Source organism: Thermochaetoides thermophila (genome assembly GCF_000221225.1).
Source record: "Thermochaetoides thermophila DSM 1495 unplaced genomic scaffold scf7180000011819, whole genome shotgun sequence".
NCBI classification, from domain to species: Eukaryota; Fungi; Ascomycota; class Sordariomycetes; order Sordariales; family Chaetomiaceae; genus Thermochaetoides; species Thermochaetoides thermophila.
Genome location: NW_006383035.1, coordinates 661 through 25,615, shown reverse-complemented (window position 1 = coordinate 25,615; position 24,955 = coordinate 661). Strand labels below are relative to the sequence as shown.

General features: G+C 53.6%; 7 protein-coding genes and 1 non-coding gene across 8 annotated transcripts; 5 read left to right on the top strand and 3 right to left on the bottom strand.

The window, feature by feature from the left end:
- Positions 1-569: 569 nt before the first annotated feature.
- CTHT_0047660 (arylsulfatase-like protein) lies at positions 570-2,536 on the bottom strand (the record flags this gene model as incomplete). Its single annotated transcript, XM_006695071.1, has 2 exons — positions 570-2,053; positions 2,128-2,536. 2 exons carry the CDS (start codon positions 2,534-2,536, stop codon positions 570-572), a joined length of 1,893 nt encoding a protein of 630 aa, XP_006695134.1.
- A 1,026-nt stretch (positions 2,537-3,562) lies between these two features.
- CTHT_0047650 (uncharacterized protein) lies at positions 3,563-5,889 on the top strand (the record flags this gene model as incomplete). The annotated part of the gene is made up of 11 exons (XM_006695070.1): positions 3,563-3,782; positions 3,834-3,970; positions 4,022-4,095; positions 4,166-4,174; positions 4,226-4,323; positions 4,434-4,954; positions 5,031-5,161; positions 5,221-5,343; positions 5,407-5,629; positions 5,725-5,778; positions 5,875-5,889. The coding sequence occupies 11 exons, from the start codon at positions 3,563-3,565 to the stop codon at positions 5,887-5,889; spliced, it is 1,605 nt and encodes a 534-aa protein (XP_006695133.1).
- A 562-nt stretch (positions 5,890-6,451) lies between these two features.
- CTHT_0047640 (long-chain fatty-acid-CoA ligase-like protein) lies at positions 6,452-8,290 on the bottom strand (the record flags this gene model as incomplete). Its single annotated transcript, XM_006695069.1, has 2 exons — positions 6,452-6,810; positions 6,898-8,290. The coding sequence occupies 2 exons, from the start codon at positions 8,288-8,290 to the stop codon at positions 6,452-6,454; spliced, it is 1,752 nt and encodes a 583-aa protein (XP_006695132.1).
- A 1,967-nt stretch (positions 8,291-10,257) lies between these two features.
- Positions 10,258-11,726, top strand: CTHT_0047630 (uncharacterized protein; the record flags this gene model as incomplete). Its single annotated transcript, XM_006695068.1, has 2 exons — positions 10,258-11,259; positions 11,364-11,726. 2 exons carry the CDS (start codon positions 10,258-10,260, stop codon positions 11,724-11,726), a joined length of 1,365 nt encoding a protein of 454 aa, XP_006695131.1.
- A 2,539-nt stretch (positions 11,727-14,265) lies between these two features.
- On the top strand, positions 14,266-15,934 carry CTHT_0047620 (putative FAD binding protein; the record flags this gene model as incomplete). Its single annotated transcript, XM_006695067.1, has 5 exons — positions 14,266-14,524; positions 14,637-14,981; positions 15,073-15,436; positions 15,511-15,824; positions 15,894-15,934. The coding sequence occupies 5 exons, from the start codon at positions 14,266-14,268 to the stop codon at positions 15,932-15,934; spliced, it is 1,323 nt and encodes a 440-aa protein (XP_006695130.1).
- Positions 15,935-16,752: 818 nt separating this feature from the next.
- Positions 16,753-16,865, top strand: CTHT_0047610. Its single transcript has 2 exons — positions 16,753-16,791; positions 16,828-16,865. It is a non-coding gene; the product is annotated as a tRNA-Val (tRNA).
- A 1,266-nt stretch (positions 16,866-18,131) lies between these two features.
- Positions 18,132-21,754, bottom strand: CTHT_0047600 (uncharacterized protein; the record flags this gene model as incomplete). Its single annotated transcript, XM_006695066.1, has 2 exons — positions 18,132-21,443; positions 21,497-21,754. The coding sequence occupies 2 exons, from the start codon at positions 21,752-21,754 to the stop codon at positions 18,132-18,134; spliced, it is 3,570 nt and encodes a 1,189-aa protein (XP_006695129.1).
- Positions 21,755-24,266: 2,512 nt separating this feature from the next.
- On the top strand, positions 24,267-24,671 carry CTHT_0047590 (uncharacterized protein; the record flags this gene model as incomplete). The annotated part of the gene is made up of 1 exon (XM_006695065.1): positions 24,267-24,671. The coding sequence occupies one exon, from the start codon at positions 24,267-24,269 to the stop codon at positions 24,669-24,671; it is 405 nt and encodes a 134-aa protein (XP_006695128.1).
- Between the last annotated feature and the right edge of the window lie 284 nt (positions 24,672-24,955).

Sequence of the window (24,955 nt, the reverse complement as noted above, 5' to 3'; positions counted from 1 at the left end):
CGAGAATCACCATAAATTTTCACCTCGGACAACTTCAACAAGGTGTGGCCATTAACACAGAAGATGGAGATCAACACCGCTCTATTCGGTGATCAGATGGCATGCTGGCAACAAGTCAGATATGCTGGTTACACCGGAAACACTCCATGCCATATAGAGTCAAAGTCCAAACCATGCCAAAGTCATGGAAGTCAGGGGCAAGCCAAAATTCTTGAAAAAGGTCCCATGTGCACATATTTGAAGGTGAAAGAGAGACAAGAGATTTTTTAACACTTTGGAAGATTTCAGCCCTTGAAGTTACCAAGAACGCCATTACCAGGAAGTCATGGTTAGAAAGGGCCCAAATAGAAGGATGACTGTAAGACTATGGCTTAGAATGAAAGAGTCCAAGAATTTCTTTTTCAAGCTCACACATAAACAAGCTTGCTCACAGCCAATCACTAACAAGAACGAGCTTTACGCATTCAGTTTTTATTCCCCTTTTCCTACCCTACTACACACAAGTTTGTAACAGATCCAGAAACCACCCTTTCATGCTCTCATATGATCGAAACCTTCTATTTTACACTTTAAACCCACTCACTCCACCTAACGCCATGCCTATACACCAGCCCATCCCTCTCAAACTGGGGACCCTCCGCATCAACAATATACCCTAACTCACATCTCTCATACTTCACCCTCTTCTGCTGCTTCTGATAGAACACATCAAACCTCGGGTGCAGCGCGTCCTTCAAGTTCTCCACATTCCCGGCGGGATGCAGCGCCTGCCACGGCTTGATGCACGTCTGGCCCTTGCAGCTCTTCAGCACAAACAGGAGAGAGTCAAGCCGGGCAACGACCTTGTCGAACTCGACCCCGAGGAGAGTCGGCGGCGGAGTGGCATCCTCATGGAGAAGGTTATTCATCTGGTACGGGTCCGTCTTCAAGTCATACAGCTCGTGCTCGTTGTTGCACCAGACAGAGTAGTAAAAGTTGTAGTCCTTCCCGATGATGCGCAGGGCCTTGTACGTGTTGTTCAGCTGCAGGCGGGACTCATCCTCCCTGAATCTCTTGCCCTCGAACGCGGCAATGCCCCAGAATTCGACCGTCACGTGCTCGTGGCGCTTGTCCTTCGCCTCCTCAAGCTCGCGCGCGGAAAGGGGGATGCGCTCGCCATCAAAGTCGGCGCGGGACGGGGCGCCCGCGAGGTTGAGGATCGTCGGGGCGATGTCGACGTGGGCCGTGATCACCTCAGAGACGTAGTTTTGAGGCACGCCCGGGCCGCGGATGATCAAAGGAACGTTAATGTCCTCCTCGAACCCGCACTCCTTCCCAGGCTGCAGCCGGTGCTGGCTGATGTGATATCCGTTATCGGTCGTGTAGATGATGTATGTGTTGTCGAGGATGCCCAGCTCCTCCAGGCGTTCAACGACACCCTCGACCAGCTCATCAACAGACTGCAGGGCGCGGAGACGCTGACGATAGAAGTGGTCGTTGAACTCGACGTTCTCGTCGCTCAGCTTGGGAAGTTTGCGGACCCAGTTCGCGCCGGAGGGCACGTCGGGGTTGAAGTTCGGGTTGCGGGGGACCTTGGCGTCGGGGAAGAGATGTTTGTGGCGCTCTGCCGGGATCGGGGGGGAGAAGAGGGTCTCATCCTCATCGTCGATATCCTTCCACGGATCAGACTCATCGATATCATCCAAAAGCTTGCTCTGCACATTTGAATGTGGCGCGACGGGGGCGATGCCCAAGAAGAAAGGACGCTCGTTCTTAGCGGCAATGTCGATGAAGCCGAGGGCTTTTTCGGCCAGCACGTCGACGGTGTGCTGGCCCTTGTAAGACTTGGGGGGTTCCCGGTTACGCTGGTAGGTCGCGTTCAGGTACATGTAGGTGTAGGGGTCGAGGAGGAAGTCGGACTGGTTCCAGCCGGCTGGGTAGGGCTTGTTGTAGTTCTCCACGGTGTGGGCGTTGAAGAGCTTGCCCGTGTAGTAGGTGTCGTAGCCAGCTTGTTGGAGCCAGACGGGCAGGTAGTCGTTGTTGAGGCCTTGCTTGATGAACTTGGGGTAGCCGCCTGCCTTCATTAGCTTCTTCTGTTTCATTTTCATTGTTCCCCTAGTGAAGGGTTGGGGGGGGGGGGAAACCTACCATGAGGAGGATTGACGTCCGTGACGTTCGTATTGTGCGCCAGGCGGCCAGTCAAAAGCGAGACACGGGCTGGGCAGCAGATGGCCGTGGTGCAGTAGTGGCGCGTGTACAGGGTGCCCTTCTCAATAAGATGCTTCCTAATCAAGGGAATATAGTCCAGGGAGTTCATGTGCAAGTCCTGGTCGTCGGTGAGGATGAAGATGATGTTGGGCTTCTTGCCGTTGGGGCCCGGGGCAGGACGCTCCCACTCGGCCGTCAGGTCAGTATAACCGCCGTCGGCGATCTGGTCGACATAGCTCTTGCCGTGGTTGGCAACGAGCGTCTTCTGCGTGTGCAGATCGTTGTAGTAGCCGGCCTGGGCCTGCGGCAGCAGGAGACCGGCCAGAGCAGCGACTCCAGTGTAGCGCATGGTGATGATGGGAGTCGAGATGTGTGACGGTATCGACCGGCTTCGAACCATCATCTCGAAACGATGGCCGTCGCCGGTTCAAATACACGCGCGCCAGCCGCATCACGACTCCTCCGACTGCGGCTTCGCGACGAGGATCGCCTGATTGCGTGATACCATGCACCAATTGCACTTCTCCCTCTCGCCTCCTCTTCCGAGCTCTCACAGCTTCTCTCATTGAGTCTAGACACGTCTTTCAAACCCGCATCTTCCTCCTCCTCATCCACATCGACCATCATCCATCATCCCATGTCCTTCTCCACAGAGCCGACCCCCTCCCCCCCCCCCCAAAAAAAAAACAAAACCCAGCCGCGACCCATGCAGTCGGGGCAAAAGCGAAACCGAGCCCGCAATTGCATCATTGCGAGCCGTAACCCTGGAGTCGCTCACAATACCGACGCTGGGGTTTAACTCCGTGACGACATGACCGCCATGGACGCTAGCAGCATGGCGCAAGGGATACTAACGGAGGATTTGCACAGCTTTCGAGAAAATGAGTGGGTGGACAGGCGTGCGGGCCGCGGGTGGATAGGCCCCATCAGGGCTGGCGACATTCGCGTTGGTGATGTCGTGATCGGCTGTGTAGCTTGGGCGACGCGATAGGGGGCGTACCCCTGCACGTCTCGCATCTTTGTCGCCGTGAAAACATGCATTACAGCTGCAACTTCAACATCGTGGTCGTGATGGTCTCCGGCGTTAAGTTGTCTCCGCTGGCCGGAGATTGACGGGTTGATGATGCCAAGGACAATGCCGACGTGGTTGTCGTGATGATGCGGCAAGCTAGGCGATTGCGACATTTGGGGCGATACTTGAGCTGCGAGGCCGTATTAGGGGGCAGGTTTTCATGTGTCGAAGTCTACACTTACTTCTGTGTTGTCGTGTAGTATCTTTTTTTTTTATTTTTGATGAAATAAGAGAAGTTGTTGCTCTTGGTGTGAGTGTTTTTTTGAAGTGTTTGTTTTTGTGTAAACCTCCGTTCCCTAGGCAATGGTCCAACAACGATCCGGCCCAACTCCCACCGAGGAGTCGCCACTCCTTGCAAAGCCCAAAAAACATGCCAACGGCCACGCAGACAGCAATAGTACGGGATACGTCTCGATCGGAAGCTCGTCCTTCTCCGACGAGGAGAGCCAGGGCGTCGGCGAGGTCGAGGAGAGCTCGCCTGGCGGGCGCCATGTGGCTGCCGTTATTGGAGTTCTCCTGATCGGTTCGTCTCCCAGATTGATGCTGATAATGAGGCATTACTGACGTTGTGAAGGTATCTTCGTCGGACATGCAGACGGCTCCATTCTCCTGGCCACGCATGCCAGCATCGCGTCCGAGTTCAACGACCTGGGCAACTCGAGTTGGCTGATCACGGGCTTCGCCCTGGCTGGCGCAGCGACACAGACTCTGGTAAGCCAAACTTGCTTGCGGGTATACTTGACGACGTGCTGACTTTCGAAGTACGGCAAACTAAGCGACATTTACGGCCGCAAAACTCTCGTCATCGCAGCCTATGTCATTTTTGTCGTTGGATGGTGAGTTTTTACTTTGTCTCTCTCATATGGGTATGAACAAGGCATGAATTAGGTAACTAACATCTCCCAGCTTCTTGGTGTAAGTCATCAACATCCCATGTTAGACGGTAAGTGATACTAAGTTAATAAGCGGCATCGGCCAAACAATGTGGCAAGTTATCCTCGGCCGCGTCATCTCCGGCGCCGGATCGTCCGGTATGACCGGTCTTGTTTCCATTCTCATCGCCGGTACGCCCTTTTCCCCCTTATTTATCCTCCCTCACAAATCCCCCCTTCCCCCTTCCCTACCCCCCCCCCCAAAAAAAAAAAAAAAAAAACCTAGAGTATTGACGTGTCAGACCTGGTCCCCATTCGCGAAGTAGCCGCCTGGCGCGCCTACGTCAACCTCGTGGCAACCCTCGGCCGCAGCATCGGCGGCCCCCTGGGCGGGTGGCTCGTCGACATAATCGGCTGGCGCTGGTCCTTCTACATCCAAGTGCCACCCATCCTGTCCGCCATTTTTCTCATCATTTGGTGTCTTCCCGAGACGAAGTCTGAGTCTTTAGAATATGACTCCGACGAAGAGGCCGCCGCGCGCCGACTGAAGAGCAAGCTCAGCCGGGTGGACTTCAAGGGGAGCATCCTGTTTGCGCTGGTGGTGCTGACGTTCCTGTTGCCGGTTGAGTTGGGGGGCGTGGAATTGCCTTGGACGAGTGGGCCGATTCTGGGGCTGTTTGCGTTGAGCACGGTGCTGCTGTACGCATTTATCGTAGTGGAGAGGGGGCAGGAGGAGCCGATTTTGCCGTTGGAGATCTTTGAGAGGCAGGATGCAGTCATCTCGTATATGATTTTGGGGCTGCAGACTGCTGCGCAGGTCGGGGTTAGTACTAACATATCTCGCTGGGGAGATTGCGTTGAGACTTGAGAGGGAGAGGCTAACCGTCTAACGACAACAGCTTATGTTTTCCGTGCCGCTGTATTTCCAGATCACCGCTCGCGCATCCAATACCGTTGCTGGCGCGCACCTCGTCCCGGCTGTGGTGGGCAACGCTATTGGTGGTGTTATCTCTGGGTTGATCATCAAGCGGTATGCTCCCTTCTCCCTCCCTCTCCCAACCATTCACCACTAATACCCGCGTTCTCTAGGTCCGGCCGCTACAAAGTCCTAATCATCTCCTCCGTCACCGTCTCTTCCATCTGCTACTTGCTCCTCATGGCCCGCTGGCACGGCAACACTGGCTTCTTGGAATCGCTCTACATCTTTCCGGGGTAATTCACCCTCCTCCTTCCCTTTCATATTCTACTCTCCCACTTCAAACTAACGAGACATAGTGGCTTCGGCACCGGCATAGCCCAATCAGCAGTCTTCATCTCCCTTCAAGCGGTTGTCGACCAATCTCACATGGCTCCCGCAATCTCGTTCATGTATCTGTCCAGCACTCTGGGCGTGACGGCCGGCTTGCCGGTTATTAATGCTGTGCTGCAGACTGCGCTGCGCAGGAGTTTGGGGTGGAGGTTGCCTGCGCTGGGGTTGGGGGGAGAAGAGGCTCGGAAGGTAAGTTCCCTCTCTCTCTCTTATCCGGTTATGGTTCATTATTCATCAGGCGGAATTTGGGGGTTATTGAGAGGATGGGGCTTACGCATAGACAGATTATCGAGAACGCTGTTTCGGACGTCGACTACCTGGATCAAATCACCGGTAAGGTGCGTGATGCGGTTGTAGCATCGTATGTGGATGGGTTGTGGTGGAGTCATGGTAGGTCTTTTTCTCAGCTTTTCTGTACACTGCTTATTCAACAGAGTGCTGACCCATAGTCAGGTATCTCCTTTCTCTTCTCTATCTCTGGCTTTGTCCTGGCCCTTTTTATCAGGGAAAGGAGGCTTGACCAGCACAAACCTTAAGGCCTAGCCGGCTGTCTGCTTGGGGGAGAAGGACAAAATCACCGCAAAGTTAATCGTTTGCTCGTGTCGAAACGGGTTGCTAGGGTTTGTTAGGCGGAAAGGAAAAAAGAGAGGTAAAATTGCTTGAATAGAGTTGGCTGACTTAAGAGAACCTGTTGGATGAGGGCTCTTAGAAGTCTGGAGTCCAGGGAAGAAGCACAGGCTAAATAGAAGTTGGTTTGGTTGACTTGACGATCAAAACTGATCTTTCGTAGAGTTTAGACATACCTTTGGCGACTTTGTTTCTTTTGTACATAATTTCATTGATTTAATAAATCTTGAAAAGCTAAGATAAAGTTTAGGTCTAGCGGACCCTGTGATGAACTGATATGACGATCCTATCCCAAAACACCAAAAAAATCTCTTTTTACCCGAAACCTGCCAACGCCATCCAGTCAAACAAACAAAATATGCACGAAAGAAACCCGTTCTCCATTTACAACTTCGCCTTAACCCCCTTTTTCCTCTCCTCCAACAACTTATTCCCAAGCTGCGCCATCTCAAACTTTCTCACCTTACCACTCCCCGTCAGGGGTACTGCCGCGGGGACACCATCCTCACCCAGCCAAAAGATATGCGTGGGCGCCTTATGCTTGCCCAGCTTGCGGCGTACCCACTCGCGAACCTCTTCGAGGTCAGGCTTCTTCGTGGGGGAATGGCTCGGGTCCAGCTGCAGGAATGCGCCGACCACCTCGCCATAGTGCTCGTCTTTGAGGCCAACCACGACAGCCATGCTGATAGCGGGGTGCTCGACTAGGCGCTCTTCGATTTCGAGCGGGTAGATGTTTTCGCCGCCTGGACACATTCAGTCAGTAAGACTTGTCAACGAGAAGAAAAAAAAAAGGGAAGGGGGGAGAGAGGTGGGGGTGGGGGGAAGCTTACCCCGAATAATAATATCCTTAAACCTCCCCGTAATAGTACAATACCCCCTCTCATCAAACACCGCCTCATCTCCGGTATGCAGCCACAAAACACCCTGCTCATCCCGAACCATCACCTCGTTCGTCTTCTCGCTGTTGTTCCAGTACCCCGCCTGCAGCTGGTAACCCCCGATGCACAGCTCGCCCCTGGTACCAATTGGCACGATCCTCCCCTCGCGGTCCACAATCTTTGCCATAGCATGCGGCATCAGCGTGCCGACCGTCGTCAACCTGACATGAATAGGATCGTCGGTAAACGCATTGAAACACGTTGGCGACGCCTCCGTCAACCCATAGCTCGACGTGAACTCCGTCATGCCCAGGCGCGAAACAAGTTGTTCCATGAGATACCGCGGCACCGGCGCACCTGCGATGATGCCCGTCCTCAGACGCAGATCTTTCGCCTTGAGGTTCTTCGCCTCCGGCAGCGCCAGCAAGCTATCAAACATCGCCGGTACGCCATGCACAGCCGTGCACTGCTCCTCGATAATCGCCTTCAGCGTCGCCTTCGCATCAAATACCTCCGCCGGGTAGACAATCTTCGCTCCATGAGTCAACACCGCCATCAGACCCAGCACGAGACCAAAACAATGGAACAGCGGCGGCGGACAGCACAGGATGTCGTCGGGCCCCAGCCGCATGCGGTCGCCGATGAAGCGGCTGTTGTTAACGATGTTGTGGTGAGTGAGCATGGCGGCTTTGGGGAGGCCTGTCGTGCCGGAGGTGAATTGCAGGTTGCAGACCATGTGGGGGAGGACCTTGAGTTCGCGGCGGTGCAGCCGGTCGGGATTGATCTTCGCGCCGCGGGCGAGCAGGTCGGCGTAGGTTTGGTACCCCTTGGAATCGTCCCCCCTGATGATGACGACCTTGGGGCTGGGCTTGTCGGTGCGCGTGGCCAAAGCCGTGAGGAGAGGCCGCTGATCCAGCCGGCCGATTTGCTTGGTGGTGAAAAAGACTTTGCATTCGGAGAAATCCAGGCCGTACTGTGCCTCGGTGGGCGTATAAGTGTTGTTGAGGATCACCAGAATCGCCCCGATCCTACTCGCGGCAAAGAAGATGGACGCGTACTGCTCGCAGTTCCCCGCCATGATGCCCACACGATCACCCACGCCGATGCCCATGTCCAGCAGGGCGGCGGCGATAAGGCGCGAGTGGTGGTTCAACTCGTTGTAGGTCCAGCGAGCGCCCGTCCATGGGATGATGAGGGCCTCGCGCGTGCCATAGTGCAGGCATTGAAGATTGAGGAGCTCTCCGAGGGTGAGATCGACTAAAGGGGGATCGGTTGGCCCGTAGAGGAGGGAGGGTTTTTGTGTGTCGGGGAGTAGGATCCCGTCGCTGGGATGGGGGGCGGGCATTTTGGGAGAGGGCATCACGGACCAGTCGACACTCAGGAAGAATTAGGGTATTAGATGAGAGATAGGAGTGATAAAATAAAAAAAAAACAAATGGCTGATAGATGTACGGAGATGAAACAAGAAGCGAAAAAGATGAAGAGGAGAACCTCAGCAAAAAAAAAAAAAGGGCACTCCGGGTATGTGTCTATGAGTGATGTGCCGTCGCCACAACCAGGGTGGGATGTCGATTTTCACTTTGACGGCCACCCCGGGGGGCCAGGTGGGCTCGATCTAATCAGATAAGATGCATCAAGTCTAGCCAAGTTTTGTCCTGGGGTCGGAATTAGCGGGGTTGGCCAGGTTGTCGCCGACCATCTTGGTGAGCTTGGTGAGGATGTCGTTTCTGGCTCTCGGTCGACTGTTGCCTTTCCTCACTTACATTGCTTGTGCACTACTCTTCTTGAAAGTTTCATTTTCCTCCTCAACATAAACAATTTGACCTCATTTTGCTTTCTTTTTCTTTCTTGAAGCTCATCTTCACATTGACGATACAACCTCCGGCAATCCCTCGGCCCAAGACGGCGGGAGAGTGGATGGGAAGCATTGAAACCTCATCGTTCCCCACCAAGAGCGGGAACCCTGGAATGGAAATGTATGGCTAGTACGCTCGGAACAGATTTTTTTTTTCCTGCTGTTCCCTGCTCGCTTCCCGGTGCTGCGTCTCTTCCTGGGGAAGAGTGGATGCCGAGACTCCATCCCCTTCTCTGCAGCCTGCTGAGACTCTGGGTGCCTGGAAGGATGCAGAGGAAATTGGAAGGAGCACACTCTTGGTCTGCTCGATTGCAACCAAGCTTGCGGTGGGGTCTCCTCTTTCCATCTGATAACTCAAAGACGTGCCGAGTGGTGTGAGTGGTGTGATGGTGGGGCGGGGCAGCCGTACCGCGCGTGCTGACTGGATGGAACAGTGCGAGGTAAATGCCTCAGGATAGCCGTAGAGGTGCCCGAGTGCTCGTTCTGGGAGGTTCTTGCGCATCTAGTCGTCGTGCTCCTTCTGTCCTTGGATCTGATAAGATGGGGCGGAAGGGATGGAGTGCGAATTCGAGAGGCCTGGTGAGGGGGAGGGGGCCTGGGGAAATTTTTTCAGTGGAGACCAATTTTATTTTATTTTATTTTATTTTATTGGGATCCAGAATTTTGGGACAGATTGGGACAGAACTCGTGGACGCTTGTGCTCCTGGAAAGCCGCTGTGTTTTTCTTCTGGAAGACCATCTGTCTGTCTGTCTGTCTGTCTGTCTGTCTGTCTGGTTGTCTTACTGTACAGATTAATACAGAACACAATACCTTGATGATTTAACCTTCAAGCCATCTCGAACTCATCTTGAAGCCATCCCAAAAAAAAATCGTGAATGACCCCTCAATTGTTTTTTTGCCCTCCGAAGTCGCAGCCAAGACCAAACCAGGGCCCTAGCTAGCTCGCAAAAGAATTATCTGATCCGCCTTCTGGCGTCCGACTAAAGTTATCAGATCCGAAGCCCGTTTGGCGCTCGTTCCCTGGCGTGGCGCCCCCCGCGTGTAACACCTCCCCCCCGCCCCCTCCCATTGGCTGTGTGACTCTCCCACACCTTGATGCTCACCCCCATTCCGGATCGAGGTTGAGCCGAACTCGCGATACATCCGGCTGCTGGGTTGGTGGTGCAAGGGTTCCACGAGGAAGAGCGCCATGCCGAGCGTGGATTCGGCTTTTGTTTGCTTTGCTCGAAGGCTGGGGATACCGGTACGCATGGGATGGGATGTGATGAGGATGTGGATGCATGTCGTATCTGGGCGTGTGGGTGAAGTGAATATTGCGAATTTTTTTTTTTTTTGCTTAGCTTTTTGCAAGATTTTCCCTATGTTTTCTGCATCAATTGCGTGGTGTGCGTTGTGTGCCCTCAACAGCTCGACCTGATCACCTCTACGCAGCACTCATCACCATCCAACAAGCATAATGACCCGCCGTCAACAAATCTTCGCCTCCCTGACGACCTCCTCCTCCGTCCTCCTTAAGCTTCCTCACCCGTATCTCACCCCCTACATCGTCACCAAATCCCCCTCCTGCGAAGACTCCTTCCAATTGACTCCCCAGCCATCGCCTGCTGATGCCAAACCCCTCCCGACGCCACTACACAACCCTTCCCTCTCCTTCACCGAACCCGTCGACCTCAAGCTGGGCGATCGTCCCAAGGACAGCAACAACACTGCCTGGGCGCGCGCCCGTCGTTCCCCCGCGGTAACGGTCCGATGGGCAGACGATGAGCCGACGATCGGCCAGCTCTGGCTTGTTACATATGCCGTGTTCACGGTCCGGGGTAGAGAGGAGGCGTTCCGGCTGCGTGTTGAGGGAAAGGGCGCCGAGAATGTCAAGAGGAGGTTGAAGGTCGTAGGGTTGGGGGTTGATCATCCCAAGGAAGCTCCTTCTACGACTGCTGCTGCCGCCAACAGCGAAGAAGACGACGAAATCCTCATCCTGCGCAGCTCCTTCTGGCAAGGCGCCGGCTCTCCATTCGGGCCTCGTCCCGCTTGGACACCCGAGACTCAAGACCCAGATCTTTCGAACTACCCTTTGCCTCCTCCCGCCTATACTCTCAGCTACCGTACCTCCTCGGGCGGCGCGGCCCCCGATCTGAGCTCAACCACCCCCCGCACGCCCTCCTGGCACCCGCATCGCAGGGCGAAGCCTGCGCCGGGCAGCGTCATCTACAGCCGGTGGATCCCACATCTCGGTGAGACCTTCAGCATGGTGGCGCTGGATGTGGAGAATGAGAAGCATGTGGCGCTGTTTCACAACTGGCAGAACGATCCGCGCGTGTCGCAGGGGTGGGATCTGCGGGGCACGCTGGACCAGCATAGAGAGTATCTGAGGAAGGTGAGGGATGATCCGCATCGGTTAGCGGTGATCGGGAGGTTCGAGGGGGTCGAGTTTGCTTATTTTGAGGTTTATTGGGCTAAGGTTAGTTCCGTCTTTTGGGGGTATCCCCATACAGAGGAGATGAGAGGAGATGAAAATGTCCGTGGTAATGGATGAAGCTAACACCCCCTCCCCCCCCCTTTTAGGAAGACCCCATCTCCGCCTACTACCCTGCCGACGACTACGACCGCGGCCGCCACAGCCTCGTCGGCGACGTGCGTTACCGCGGCCCGCACCGCGTATCGGCCTGGTGGTCCTCCCTCATGCACTATCTGTTCCTGGACGAGCCGCGCACGCGCTGGGTGGTGGGCGAGCCGAAGCATACTAACAGCAGCGTGCTGGTGTATGATTTGAGCCATGGGTTCAGTCTGGAGAAGCTGATTGACCTGCCGCAGAAACGGAGCGCGCTGATGAGGTGTAGTAGAGAGAGGTTCTTCCAGATGTGTCCATTGGATGAGAACGAGAAGGTTGTGTTGGGGACGGGGGTGGGGTTGGTGCCGAAGTTGTAGGCTGTGGAGCTGAGTAGGGGAGATCGAGAGGAAAAGTGTGGGGGAAATGAGGGGAGAGTACAGTAAGATATTGGGCAGCAAGTAACTAATTATTCTTTTTTTTTTCTTTCGCGTTTGGGCTTGGGTAGGCACCTAAAAAAATAGAGAGCGTGTTTAGTATGGAGGAACCAACTGTAGGAGGCACAATATCAAGTGAATTGGTGATCAAAGTTCGACCAACGTCCAGAATAATGAAATACAAGAGAATCAACCAATCTGCGAGTGACTGGGCAACTATTTCCGAACCGTCCTCGGCTGGATGGTATATAACAGCCTACAACTGCGCGGATATCACTATGTCAAAGGTCACTGGGGTGTCTAGCATACTGAAACGCTTTTGGCTTGACTGAACAATATACCTCCAAGGTTACCCATTACATATGTTCGCTCGTCACTTCCGTTAGGTGATCTCAATCATCCGGAGCTGCGAGGATGCATGTCCAAAGTTACTCAACACTTAATGATGCCTATGACACCTTAAGCTGTGTAATTAGCGACCAAGGTAATGGACAAAAATCTTTTTGATTCCTTTATGAATGACATCGTTCTTATATGAACCGAACGCGAATAAGCAGATGTTAGTCCATTGGTTATGGCCATGGATTGTAATTAAGATTATTGGATGTGGAGGAGATGCTGGCGGGCCCCTCCTTGCACAGAGGATGTCCGTGTTTGATGCATCGAGTTTTGTGTTCCCTATGGATGGAGAGCAAACCTCCGACCTGCTTGCGTATAGATATGCCTGATCGATCTAGGCCAGGGAACTCTGTTCCATGACTTCAGTGGCATTCTTCAAAGTGACAGGGGACAGTTCAGTTCACACGTAAGGTTTGGATCAAGTGAGCATCTTACTTTCCATAAACCAACTTCATCTTGCATTGGGTTGCCAACTGGAGCCATCTCGATCGAGTGATGCACCCATGTCAATGATGCCAGCAACCCTTCCGATGACAGCAACCCCCCAAGCCCCAAGTGTCCAAAGAAGCGGGATATCCTTTCCCCTCCCTCATGCCGTCCTTCATCAACACTGGAGGTACTTGTCAACGGTGATGCACCTTGAATATCCGCTCGGATCGGAGTTTAACCCCTCTCTATTCCAAACGCCGATCCCTACCACACCTCGGCAGCTCGCGGACGTCGGTTGGCTGGTGATGATGAGATGATCTGATGATCAGATAAGATGAGCATGCAGCCCACCGAACTAGTGGGATCCACTTAATGACAGGGTCAGGTTGTATTGGGACCCACTTTGGCTGGATTCTTGCAGATGCAAGGTTCTGATTCTTGGGGGGGTTCCACCTTCTGGAGCGGGGATCGGGAAGTGTTTTCGTCCTGCTGAGCTCGGACACAAATCATCCCCGGGAGAATTGGGACGAGAGAATTTTGGACGGGATGAAGATCGAGGGTTTGTGGATGGGAGACAATGGGATGGAGTTTGACTATTGTAGGAAACTTCATTGATCCCAACTTTTTTGGACAGCCTGCCTGAAAAAGGATTGTTCGAAGACTGAAAGACACCACTTCCCACATTTTACCGAACTGAGCTCGAAAACCCTCCCTCTGGTTACGAAAATAAAGGCCCGGTTTTTTCCCCTGCCCCAGCCAGCCGTACATAGTTCGATTTTGTCCCGCCATCCCGGCATCGGAACAGCTCACACGTCAAGTGACACATCCATCAGGGGTTCACCCACAAAGCCGTTGGAATTGTTTTCGCTTTTCACACTCCTCCCATCCTGTAATTGTACACACACGGTATCGTCTCGTCTCGGCTCGGCTAAGTAACCGACCGGGCATTGTGGGGACTCTGGCTGACTGGAAAAAGACGGCGGCAGTCGGGGCGGCAGGCTCGGAATGGTTCAAGTTCAATCAGTTGGATAGATGATTCAATGCAGTGAGGTGAGCAGTCAAGTCACACGAGGGACGAAAACCTGTCCCCGGGCCTACCCAGAGGAGTGGAGCCTTTCATATCGAGGATCTCCTGGACCCCTAGATGCCGATGGACGGATGTCGTTGGTTGGTCAAAGCAAGCACATGCAAGATGCAGGCCCTTTGGCGAGACCTCCTCTGAGCAACGTCCAGCCAGCCCTGTCGCGTCCCTCTCGGGGTAGCTAGCCGCCCCCGGCTTGGGGGGAGGAAGGTGTTTGGGGCTTGAAGAATGGATAAAGACCGCTGAATTTGACGTTTGGAGATTCGAAGGGTTCTTTTGCTAATTTTTCTCTCCATTTGCTCTCAAACAGCCTACCCAAGTGTTCGGCCTGGCTGGATCTAATTCTGATTAGATCTTATCTGATCTATAGGCTCGGATCTGATAGTCTCGCTTCAACTTTGTTGTTGTCGTTGCTAGCTTCGATCTAGATCCGATCAATTGACTCTATCAGCTCTTTTTCTTCCGTATTTACGACGTACTGCCGGGTGTTACCTCTACATCGCCAGTCCATCCTCGATCCCAAGGCCTTCGCACCGTGCCCCGTCCTATCCATACCTTTCGTCGACCATCACCATGGGTTCCCTTTTCCAAGACCGCGCCTGCACCTGCCCTGAACTTCATGTCGGCCTCGACTCTCCCACACCACAACAGCCCTTCCGTCTGCTCGTCCTCGGCGGCGGCTACGGCGGTTTGTCCGTCGCCCTCAACCTGCAGGACCTGTGCCGTGGGCAGGCCCCGCGGTGCGGGCCTGCGCCGGAGGAGGGTGCTCCGGTTGTCGAGAGGCCAAGATTTGAGGTCGAGATTGTGATTGTGGATGAGAGGGATGGGTTTTGTACGTCGTTGTCCCCTCCATCAACCCAGGTCTATCACATGGGTTGTCCCTGCTCCCTGGAGGGTGGGGAGTATGCGAGGGCATAAAGCACAAGCTGACTTTTTCGGGACAGTCCACACAATCGGCGCTCCCCTCGCCCTCGCCTCCGAAGACTTTGCTTCTAAATTCTGGATCCGCTACGACGAGATCCCCGCCCTGCGCTCGCCTAACATCAGGGTTCTGCACGGCAGCGTGAAGAGTGTCGACCCCGAGCGCAAGGTCGCCACATACCTGCCTTATGCTGGCACAGAAGAGAAGCAGCTAGAGTATGACTTTCTGGTGGCCGCCACAGGTCTGCGCCGTGCCTGGCCTGCTGTCCCGCAGAGTCTGAGAAGGAAGCAATATCTTTTTGAGATGGGGGATCATCTCAGGAGTATGACGGGGCGCAAGAAGGGGGTAGTGGTTGTCGTTGGTGGGGGTATGTCCTCTCCCTCCCCTACCCTAAAGCCTGCCTACCCTGCGTCGTTCTATCCAGAAAGGAGGCAGTGCTAACTGTGACCGCTGTCCAGGCGCCGTCGGCATCGAACTGGCCTCAGAGCTCAAGACCCTCCATCCCCATCTACACGTCATCCTCGCACACTCCCGCTCACAGCTCCTCTCCAACGAGCCGCTTCCAGACGAGGTGAAGGAGCGTGCGCTGGAGCTGTGCCGTGATGCTGGGCTCGAGGTGCTTCTCAATCATCGCTTGGAACGTTCTGAGCCTGTCAAGGGCGAAGCCGGCAAGGTGACGGGCGCTGTCGAGGTTGTTTTCACGAATGGGAAGACTATCGTGGCGGACCGGGTGGTCATGGCTGTGTCGAGGAGCAGTCCGAATACGGGATTTTTGCCTAGGGAAGCGGTGGATGAAGAGGGGTTTGTTAAGGTACAGGGGAGGTTAGTACATCCTACATCCTTCCTCCTCCTCCACCTGTCATCATTCCCATGTCTAACATCGCATGCCTACACAGCCTGCGCTTCTCCCCCTCTACAATCCCCAACAGCACCCACCACTACGCCATCGGTGACATCGCCCTCTGGTCCGGCATCAAGCGCTGCGGCGCCGCCATGCACATGGGGTACTACGCGGCGCATAACATCCACCAGACGATGCAGCAGATCGTGCATGGAAAGCAGGAAGAAGAGCTGCTGGAGCTCAAGGAAATCCCTCCCATGATCGGCCTGGCTGTTGGCAAGCAGGCGGTCGCGTACTGGCCGGAGAACGGGATGATTTATGGAGAGAAGGTGTTGAAGGACTTTTTTGGAGAGGACTTGGGGTTTACGAGTAAGTATCCTCTTTTCTCTTCAGGACTCCTTCAATAATAATGTAGGAGGAGTGCTAACAGTGAGGCAGTCTGCTGGAACCACATGCGTCTTGGAGAGGAGGGGAAATGATCTGGGTATGGTAATAAGGTTTGATCTGGTACGGCGTTGTATGGGTCGGGATTTCTTGGGAAATTCATGTCATTCGATGCGGGATTGGGTATGGGTTTTTTTTTTTTTTTTGAATGGAATAGTGTTTTGAGCATCAAGTTAAGACGACTACGTAACGGGAAAATGTTAGTAATGAGCATGCATCTTATGGCATGACGTGCAAAGACGACTGACGACGACGACGACGACGACACTATTCCTGTAATGCTTCCCCCTCATCCACAGCTTCCTGCACCTAATGTCAGGTTTGGCAGATCAGCAATTGGATTACCCCGGTTAAGCTGTTACACAGACAGGTTAAGCATCACTCCGTCCCCTTTTCCGGCGTTTGTTCTTGTGGTCCAAGAACCGACTGGCTGCCGTTATGGCAAGACACGGCCAGTCGGAGTTATGCCATTTGCCAATGAATTTTCCTCTATCCCATGCACAAAGAGCCGTTGAAGTTCGTGTTCCGACTGACGAAGTTTTTGTTGTCTAGAGGACATGACTCGGGCGTAAACTGGGTTGCGTGTCAATCTCGTTATTTTTATTCTTCCGAATTCAGATCTCTATCGCAACCTAAACTTCAAAATTATCCACAAATGTGGACAAACCATCTCTTTCCGCCAAAGCCAAAATATGTTCCTTCCCCAAGCCCTCAACAACCTTAAAAATATCATCCACCGCAATTGCCTTGCCATCGATCATCGAACATCACCCAATTCTCGTTCCAACGCTGTGGAAAGGATCACCCCTCAAAATCCTGCCCCTCCTACCCCCGCCCAGCAAGACATCCAATTGGCCGACTGGTGTAGTGGTTATCACGTCTCGTTCACAGCTTATGTGATGCATTGAAGGCTTTCTCCTCAAACTGCCTCCGAGAAGGTGCCAGGTTCGATCCCTGGGTCGGTCATAATTTTTGCTCCTCCCCCTCCCAAACTCCTCGATCTTAGGAGTTCTTTTTTCCCCTCAGGTACTGTGAGGGAAGGGGGTGAGGAATGGAAGGCGAATATTGGCTTGGTGGTGAAAGGGATGTATATATATATATATCTACCGGGCTGGAGAAGCTAGAGAGGATTTAATTTAATCAATAACGGCTTTAAGAGCCTGTTCTCAAATTATGAACAAGCCCTAGAGGCACCTACTAAGCATGTTTGGAACCCGTGGCGCTGTGCAGACTAACAATTGTCAGAGTCACTGTTCCCTGTCATCTTCCATGATCTCGGCCTAGTAAAGGGTCGTTTGCTTCAATCTTTCTGTGTTTTAGTATGCCCTTATACCTCTCACCATAAAAGAAGGGGACTTGTTACCCCTGGGCCAATTACTCCTCTAGCCAATGCGATGGCTTCTAGCTTCGATAGCAACCTGGCTTCTTAACTCTAAGACTCGAGGTCTTTGGTGTCGTTTTTGGTCTTTGGCACTGTGTACGATAGAGTGTGTTATTGACTTTCCCGGTATTTCCCACTTGGTGTGAGCATGCTAGCTGCCCAGACACTGAACTGATGATCAACTTCCATGTCTATCACGCCAGTGTCCATGCCTCGCCATAATCACTCTCCAGGAGCGATGTCATTTTTTAGGAATTCACAGACGCTATCTCAAAGTAGCACGGATCAGAAGCCGGTCTTCTCCCGTCATTCCCTTCCAGCTCTCACAGCCCACTCAATACCTAGCTTCTAGCTAACACATCACACCATGAGCCCGTTAACAAGGGAGATTTAGTTATGATGGTACCGTTCTCATTCTACTCTATCTAGGTATGTTGTCAGGCTCTTAACAATATTATGTTATCCTATACCGTCATGTCCATCACATCCTCTAGTAAGTAAAAGAAACAAAGGAAAACGCTCGTTAGTAGGTAGGTGTATAAGACAAAGGAAACAGCTCGAGTCATCAGTCGGTACTAGAACAACCATCCTGACCTTCCGAGCCTACCCATCCCCCTTTATTGAACCATCAACCATCCGCTTACGTATTAGTCCTGCTAGCCAGGTATCATCATCCCGCTCGACAAAAGACATTGCTTGACAGAAAAAGCCTGACGCTGTGATGAACGCGAACATGAGGAATCATTACCCCGACACCTGAGAGAAATTATTGCCGACCACTCGCTGACTCTCAACGCTGACAACTCACAACCCGGCCAAATATCGCTGCATTAACAAGGCAAGTTGGTTGGCTACAACCCCGGACCAAAGAGATCATCCCACTCATCCTGCGCCAGCTTCCTTTTCTCCCTTTCCCTCTTCTTCCCCGTGGTCGCGTTTTTCTCACTCTCCCCAACCTCCGTTTCATGTTTGGGCTCATCAGCCTTAGGCTCCGGATCAGGACCAGGAGAAAGCCACTCCTCAGCATCCTCAAATACCTCCTCGCCCACGGTCGATGCTTCTCTTTCTCTCTCGACCACTTCGCCTGGTTGGGGCTTTTCTTCCGGCTTGTAGGAGTCACTATTTTGCTTTGCAAAACCCTCCTGAGGAGGAGAGGTCGGCAGAGAAGCAGGAGTAACCACCAAACTCGGCACCCTCTGCTTATCCCGCCCCGGCACATCAGTAGTCAGAGGACTAACCTCCGACATCTCATCCGCCTTCCCGTCCTCACTTGCCTCTCCAACCCAATCCGGGGCACTCCACACCGGTAGTCTCGCCCTTACCCCCCTCTCCTCTTTTTGCTTGACCACCCCCCTTTTACCGGTGCCGGCAGGTTCCGCAGCAACTCCATGCCAGTCCCCCCCATCCTCTCCCTCCTCGCCATCAAACCAAGGCCCCACCGAGTTCCCCGACATCCCCTCATCCTCATGATACGGATCGGGATCACCTACAAACGATTCCAAGTCCACATCGCTGGACCCGTCCTCGCCCCACATCAGTTCCAACGGCGGGGACCGCGGCCGCGGCGGGGGAGGTGAGAGGGGTAGTTTGATGTCACGATTGAGGGACATGATCCTAGCAGATGAGTCCGTCGACGTCGAGCCCGAGGTCGTTCCAGAGGTGGAGGTGATCTTATCTATCCCAGAAGACGTCGGGCTGGGGGAGGATTCGCTAGCTTGCACCAAGAGAGGTGGGCTGTTGGAGGGCTCCCCGCTGGTAGAGCGCTGCCCTGGGGTAGAGGACATGCTAGACTCGAAGCTTGCCTCAACAATCGGCCCTAGACAGCCCTGCCGTTCGACAACGCCATCAAGACAGGCCTCGTCTTCGTCAGGCACAAAGCTCCTGCGACCGGAAGCTCTCGCCCTCGCAGCAGCCATCTCAGAGCTCTCACCCGGCTCCTCAACGCTCGCCGTCCTGCGCTTGGGAGTCACAATAGGTATAGAGACCTGCCCAACGGACGCTCTTCTTCTCTCGACACTGGCCCTCCGATTCCCGGGCTGAGCTTCCGTTCCGACCGGAGTAGGCCCCATCTCCAATGTTCCCCCTCTCTCATCCGCAAAACTGACCCTGCGTTTTCTCTTCCAAACACCCTCCTCCTCACTAGTGCTCAACCCGTTCACGGTATTCACGCCCCCAACCCTAACCCCCACCTCCCCCCTCAAAGGCGGCATCGTCAACTCCCCCGGCTCAAACGGCCTCAACTTCGTCTTCGCCAACCTCTCGATGACCTCCGGACTCCAAAGCTGCGCGATCGACTTACTCCTCCTCACAGGCGAGGTATGCGCCGAGTATGCCTTCCTCTTCCCCATCTTCATCATCATCATCATCATCATGCTCCTCTCCTTCTGTCTCTTCCTCTGGCGCGAGAAATCTATCCACAGCCCATCCTCCTCTTCTTCGTTAGGTTTCTCCTCGTCCGTCCCCTCCGGACTGACCTCCGGCGTGGCGAACGGTGAAAAGTCGCTCTGCACCGCAAACCGAAGACAAGACCACGAGTGCCGTTTTGGCCCCAGCACCCACTCCTCAGGACTCTCTTCGTCCTCCTCGTCGACTTCACTCTTGACCTTCGGCCGCCGCACAACCTTGACAAACCTCGGCTCCGGCGACACCAGATCCGGCACACCAGCTTCTTTCCTCCTCAGATCCGCCGCATTCTGCGTGAAAAACACCTTATCCCGTAGCACCATGACTGCTCGATCCAGCGCCATCTCAATCCCAAGCTTAACCCTCAACTGACTCATTTTGGGCCAAGCAGCCCTTTCACCGACCTCACACTGCCGCAGCATGAAACTCGGATCCGGATTGGCAATCAGCCGCATGGTGTCACTGAAGCTGGGCCGTGGCCAGATGGTCACATCGCCGTGGTAGTTCTGCGACATGATGCGGTGGAACTTGTCGAGGAAGTTGTCGACGCCGTATGGGAGGGGGGTGACCTCGCGCACGGTGCGGATGCGATGGCAGATCTCGTCGACGGCCATTTCTTTGACCTTGGTAGCGAGTTTGCTCACGTTAAAGCCCCGCTCTCCCGGCTTGCGTTGTCGAGGGCTGTCGCTCGGCTCGAGCATGTCGTTCTGGTCCAGAAACGGCACGATGTGGGGGTTCACCTGGGAGACTACGAGCTGGCTGACGCCGAAAAGCTCGGCCAGACGGGCCATGGGGACGTCGTGATGGAAGGAACCGTCGATGTAGTCGCGCGGCGGGGGCTGCCAGGGGAGAAACTCGCCGGTTGAGGGGTCTTTCATCATCAAGGGAATCGACTTGAAGACTGGGGGTAGATTGCACGAGGCGGCCACGGCCGACCATATCAAAACGTGAGGACTGGTAAGATAGTTCAACAACGTCGGCAAGTCGTGCTTTTCCTTCGGAGTGACACAGATATTCAAGATCCTGCGAGTCCGATGATAAGCCTCGATGAACGTAGTATCGCCCAGCCAGCTGCGCATGACCCGGATAAGGCCCTGGATGTCGCAGACGGCGCGCTGGGAGATCATGGTTCGGAAGTAATCGGCCCACGTGGCGTCCTTCGGAGAGAAAACGTCCAGGTCGCGGTAGGGAAACTCCTGGATCAGGCTCTCGTACTCCTCCTCGCGCTTGGAGCACAGTACAGCGGCGATGATGGAGCCGGCCGACGCCCCAGAAATAATGTAGGGCAGCAGGCCCGACTCGTACATCGCCTTGCACACGCCGATGTGCGTCATACCGAGGGTCGCGCCGCCGCTGAGGCAGAGAGCAGTGCGGCCATAGTTAGCTCGGGCCTCGGTCAAATCTTGCATCAAGACCATCGCGGTTTCATTGTCGCGATCCAGGGCATCGGCAACAATCTGCTCGATAGTTTCAATAACGGTGCTCGTGTAGCGCTCGATCAGGCGCTTCGTGCCGATGTACGAGTGGCACCACAGCTCGCGGCGGTGCATGCGGCCGAGGTCACGCCGCAGGCCCGTCTTGATAATGTACAGCTGGTGCTCGCGGTCGTGCTTGCTACGGGCTTCGAGCAGCTCGTCCAGCGCCTGGCGGATTTCCTGGGCATTGTACTCGGGGTCGTCGTCGTCCTCCTTCCAGGCCTCGTTGCCTTCGAGCATGTCGAGCTCCTTGGCCGCCTGCTCCCAGTCTTTCAGCGACTTGGCCTGCCTGATGTCAGCATCTGCTGCTTGAGTCTGAAGACATTCTGAGGACGTACATTACGCATCTGCTCGGCCAGCTCGGCCATGCGTTCCTCGCGGCGGCGGGCCTCCTGCCGCTGTGAGCTAGACAGGCCATGTCGGACGGACAACAGGAGGTTGCTGGCACGGTTGGCGGTGCTAAGGGCTCCCGAGAGCACGGAGCCGCCGATTCTGGCGGCCCGGACCACGTTGCTGGAGACAGCCGAGGGCAATAGGGGGATTCGTGTGTTGCTGTTGTCGGCAGAAGGGGCCGAGTGTCTTTTATTCGGGAACATGTCAACTCAGGTGCGTTGTGGACTGCCGTCCATGGGTTCCGGCGGCGGTCCTGCGACAGTTATGAATGCGTGTCAGCTAAATAGGGGCAGGCTAAGTTCCTGAGCAATCAGGCGATGTCTTTTGATGTTTCGGCAGGCTGACGCTAGCGTGGTGGTGCGCGACTGTGCGTCATGCAGCGGGATCGGATGCAGGCAATTAAATAGCAGTAGATTATCTTGGAAGTGATGATGATGGTATTGATACTCAGGATAGTCGTGTTCAAGAATTAATCATAAGATGAAGTGCCTGGATGCTGTGCCGCTGTGGCACTGGTTGGTTGATGGACATGATTGGTGTTTATCTTTTTTTTTTTTTGGCTTGAAGCCATCGACATAGATAAAGCACTTGAGACATGGAGATAGCGCATGTGCTCTCTCCTCAGCAAGGAGTGGGCCCACGTTAGGAAAGCAGGTGAGGAAAGCAGGTGAGGGAGAGAGGGAGCTGCGAGTCTGCACTTGCGACGTTGAGTTGAACGCGGAAGTGGTGATGCCCGGGTCGTATTACGAGGACGGTAATTACGAGCTGTAGGACGGGATGAGCAAGGCATGCTCTCAATCCTGCACAGCTTGAAGGAAAAAAGATATCGCAGTAAACAATTTAACCTTTCTGATGCTCAAAAATGATTTTTTTTCCCATGCCAGTCAAAATTAGTGAGTCAAGATGAGCCTTTGGTCAAAGAGTTTATCTGGTGATGCTGAGCGTGATTACAACACGCTTACAACGGCGCTAGCATGTGATTCTACCCCATCGCCCTGTCATCGCCCGGGAGAGGGAGAGGGAGAGCGACAGATGCCGCAACTCTACCCGCCCCATTCATGCGTCCCTCCTGTATCGGAATGCCACTGGATGCAACTCTCGCTTGGCGCACGAGGAAGCGATGCTTACTGCATGTCCAACAAATGCTGACAGCTCGGATTAAGATCGCATCTTTATAAGTTGAATGGCCCAAACGATCCCGAAGCGGAAGTTACCCTTAGTGCTTGCTGTCAAGTGGCGGCTCATTTTTAGCCTGCCATCGAAGATCACGTGCGTGAGGTACGACATATTAACGCATTATACTTTCGATTATTAGTTTTTAAATATCGAAGGACAGAAATCCCCAGCTTAGACTTCTCATAACAGTCTTGTGTGTCTGCTGACTTGTTTCACTGCAGTCCCCAAGCTTTATCGGTGTTGTAGGCAGTTTCCGTTGGGCTTGGTGTCCCGCCTGCTGAGCCACTCTCGATCCTGCCGTCAGTAAGCGAGTAGGTATTCCAGATCTACCTAACTCTTTCGTAGGTCGCCAACTTCATCTATCCACACGATGCCCTTTCCCGACTATCCTTACAACATCAAGTTCAAGAGACTCCAGATAACATTGCGACGCAGGACTGTAAATGCTGGGCCTCGAACAACAGCCATCCCTCCAACATAACGCCGAGGGCCTGGCGAAGAGCGTTGTGGTAGGCATTGGGCAGCAAGCCAAGCCAATAGATGTGAAGCATGCTGAGCCTATGATTCAGCCTTACCCCCCGCACTGTCATCACGCAAGGTTGGCTGGGCATATATCACTCTTTTGAACGGCTTCTGGCTGTGTCATCCCAAAAGCCTTCTCGCATCCTATTCGCGTTGGAGCCGAGAGTTTGTCTTGTTTTTGTTAGATCTCCTCTTTGCCAATGCCCTTGCACACGAGAGAGCTTTCCACATGACTCTCTTTATCCTTTTTTTCATCATACCTCTTTCACTGTGGACATTATATCCAACTAGACCAGAGCCAACTTTCGGAGGCTTGCTCCTTTTCCAAAGGGCAACAGTTGCAACGCTACAGATCCTTGTGCTTTGACCCGACGCCGGGACATAAGGCTCAGGGGTGAGGGGCGAGGATAAGGGAAAAAGCTCTCCCTCTTTAAGATGTCCCACTTTGGAGACATAAAGGGTATTGGTATTCAGGTTGGGCATAATTATGGTGTTATCAACTGTCACCAAGCAGGTCTGTCCAAACCTTGATTTAGCTTGTTTGCGAGCAATTGTCTTGTGGCCGATCTTGAGCTGACATCCGTTCCACAAGATCAAAAACATGAAATACTTCAGTGGCTCTCTTCAGTGGATTGTTCGTCACAACAAAACGACTTTCTGCGCCAAAGACAAGAGGGCACAGGACAGTGGTTCCTACAATCTCCTCAGTTTCAGCAATGGTATAGTCCCTGTTTCTCTCATACCTGTCTCATTCCCATTATTCCTCAAGCTAATGAATCCACCGGGCTGTCAAAGAAGCCAATGACTCTATTCTGCCCCGGTATACCTGGTGCTGGAAAGACTATCATTGTGTCGATCGTCATTGATTATCTCCAAAGGAACTGGGGAGACCGTGACGTTGGCATCGCATACCTATACTGTAACTTTCGGCGTGTCAAGGACCAAACGGTGGAGCAGCTCATTGCCAATGTCGTAAAGCAACTACTCAGGAACAAATTTCCACCGCCAACCGCAGTCATGGATGCCTATACTCGACACGAGAAGCATAGATCACAGCCATTGTTGAGCGATCTTGAGGAGATGTTCCATAATGTTACCACCTTGTACAAGGACGGAGTTTTCGTTATTGTTGATGCGCTGGACGAGTGCCAGATGAGCGACAATGTTCGTTCCAAGTTCATTGAAGCCTTACAGCGCCTTCACTCCAGAGGAACTAATGTCAACCTCCTGGCCACATCTCGCCCTCTACCTGATATTGTGGAAGCCTTTGATGGGCACTCCTGCCTTGAGATCGTGGCCCAAAAGGACGATATCGAGAGATACATGCGTAATCAGCTGTCCAATTTGCGCGCTGTCTCGAAATCCCCGAACCTCCAAGATGACATCATTGATTGTATTGTCAGTGTCGCAGATGGCATGTAAGTTATCGTTTCTACAAAACATGGGTCATTGATTCAATTGAGCATATGCTTATCTTCAAAATCAGGTTTCTACTTGCCTACCTCATCTTCGAGTCCTTGAAGAATAAAGTTAGCGAAAAGCGCATCCGTGGAACACTTGACACGCTTCGCACCAACTCTCAAAAAAAAAGGATCCAAAGCTGGCCCTACTACACCAGGCATATAACGACGCAATGGAGCGAGTCAATGGGCAGCCAGATGATCACAAGGAACTCGCCAACCATGTGTTATCCTGGATCATCTGCG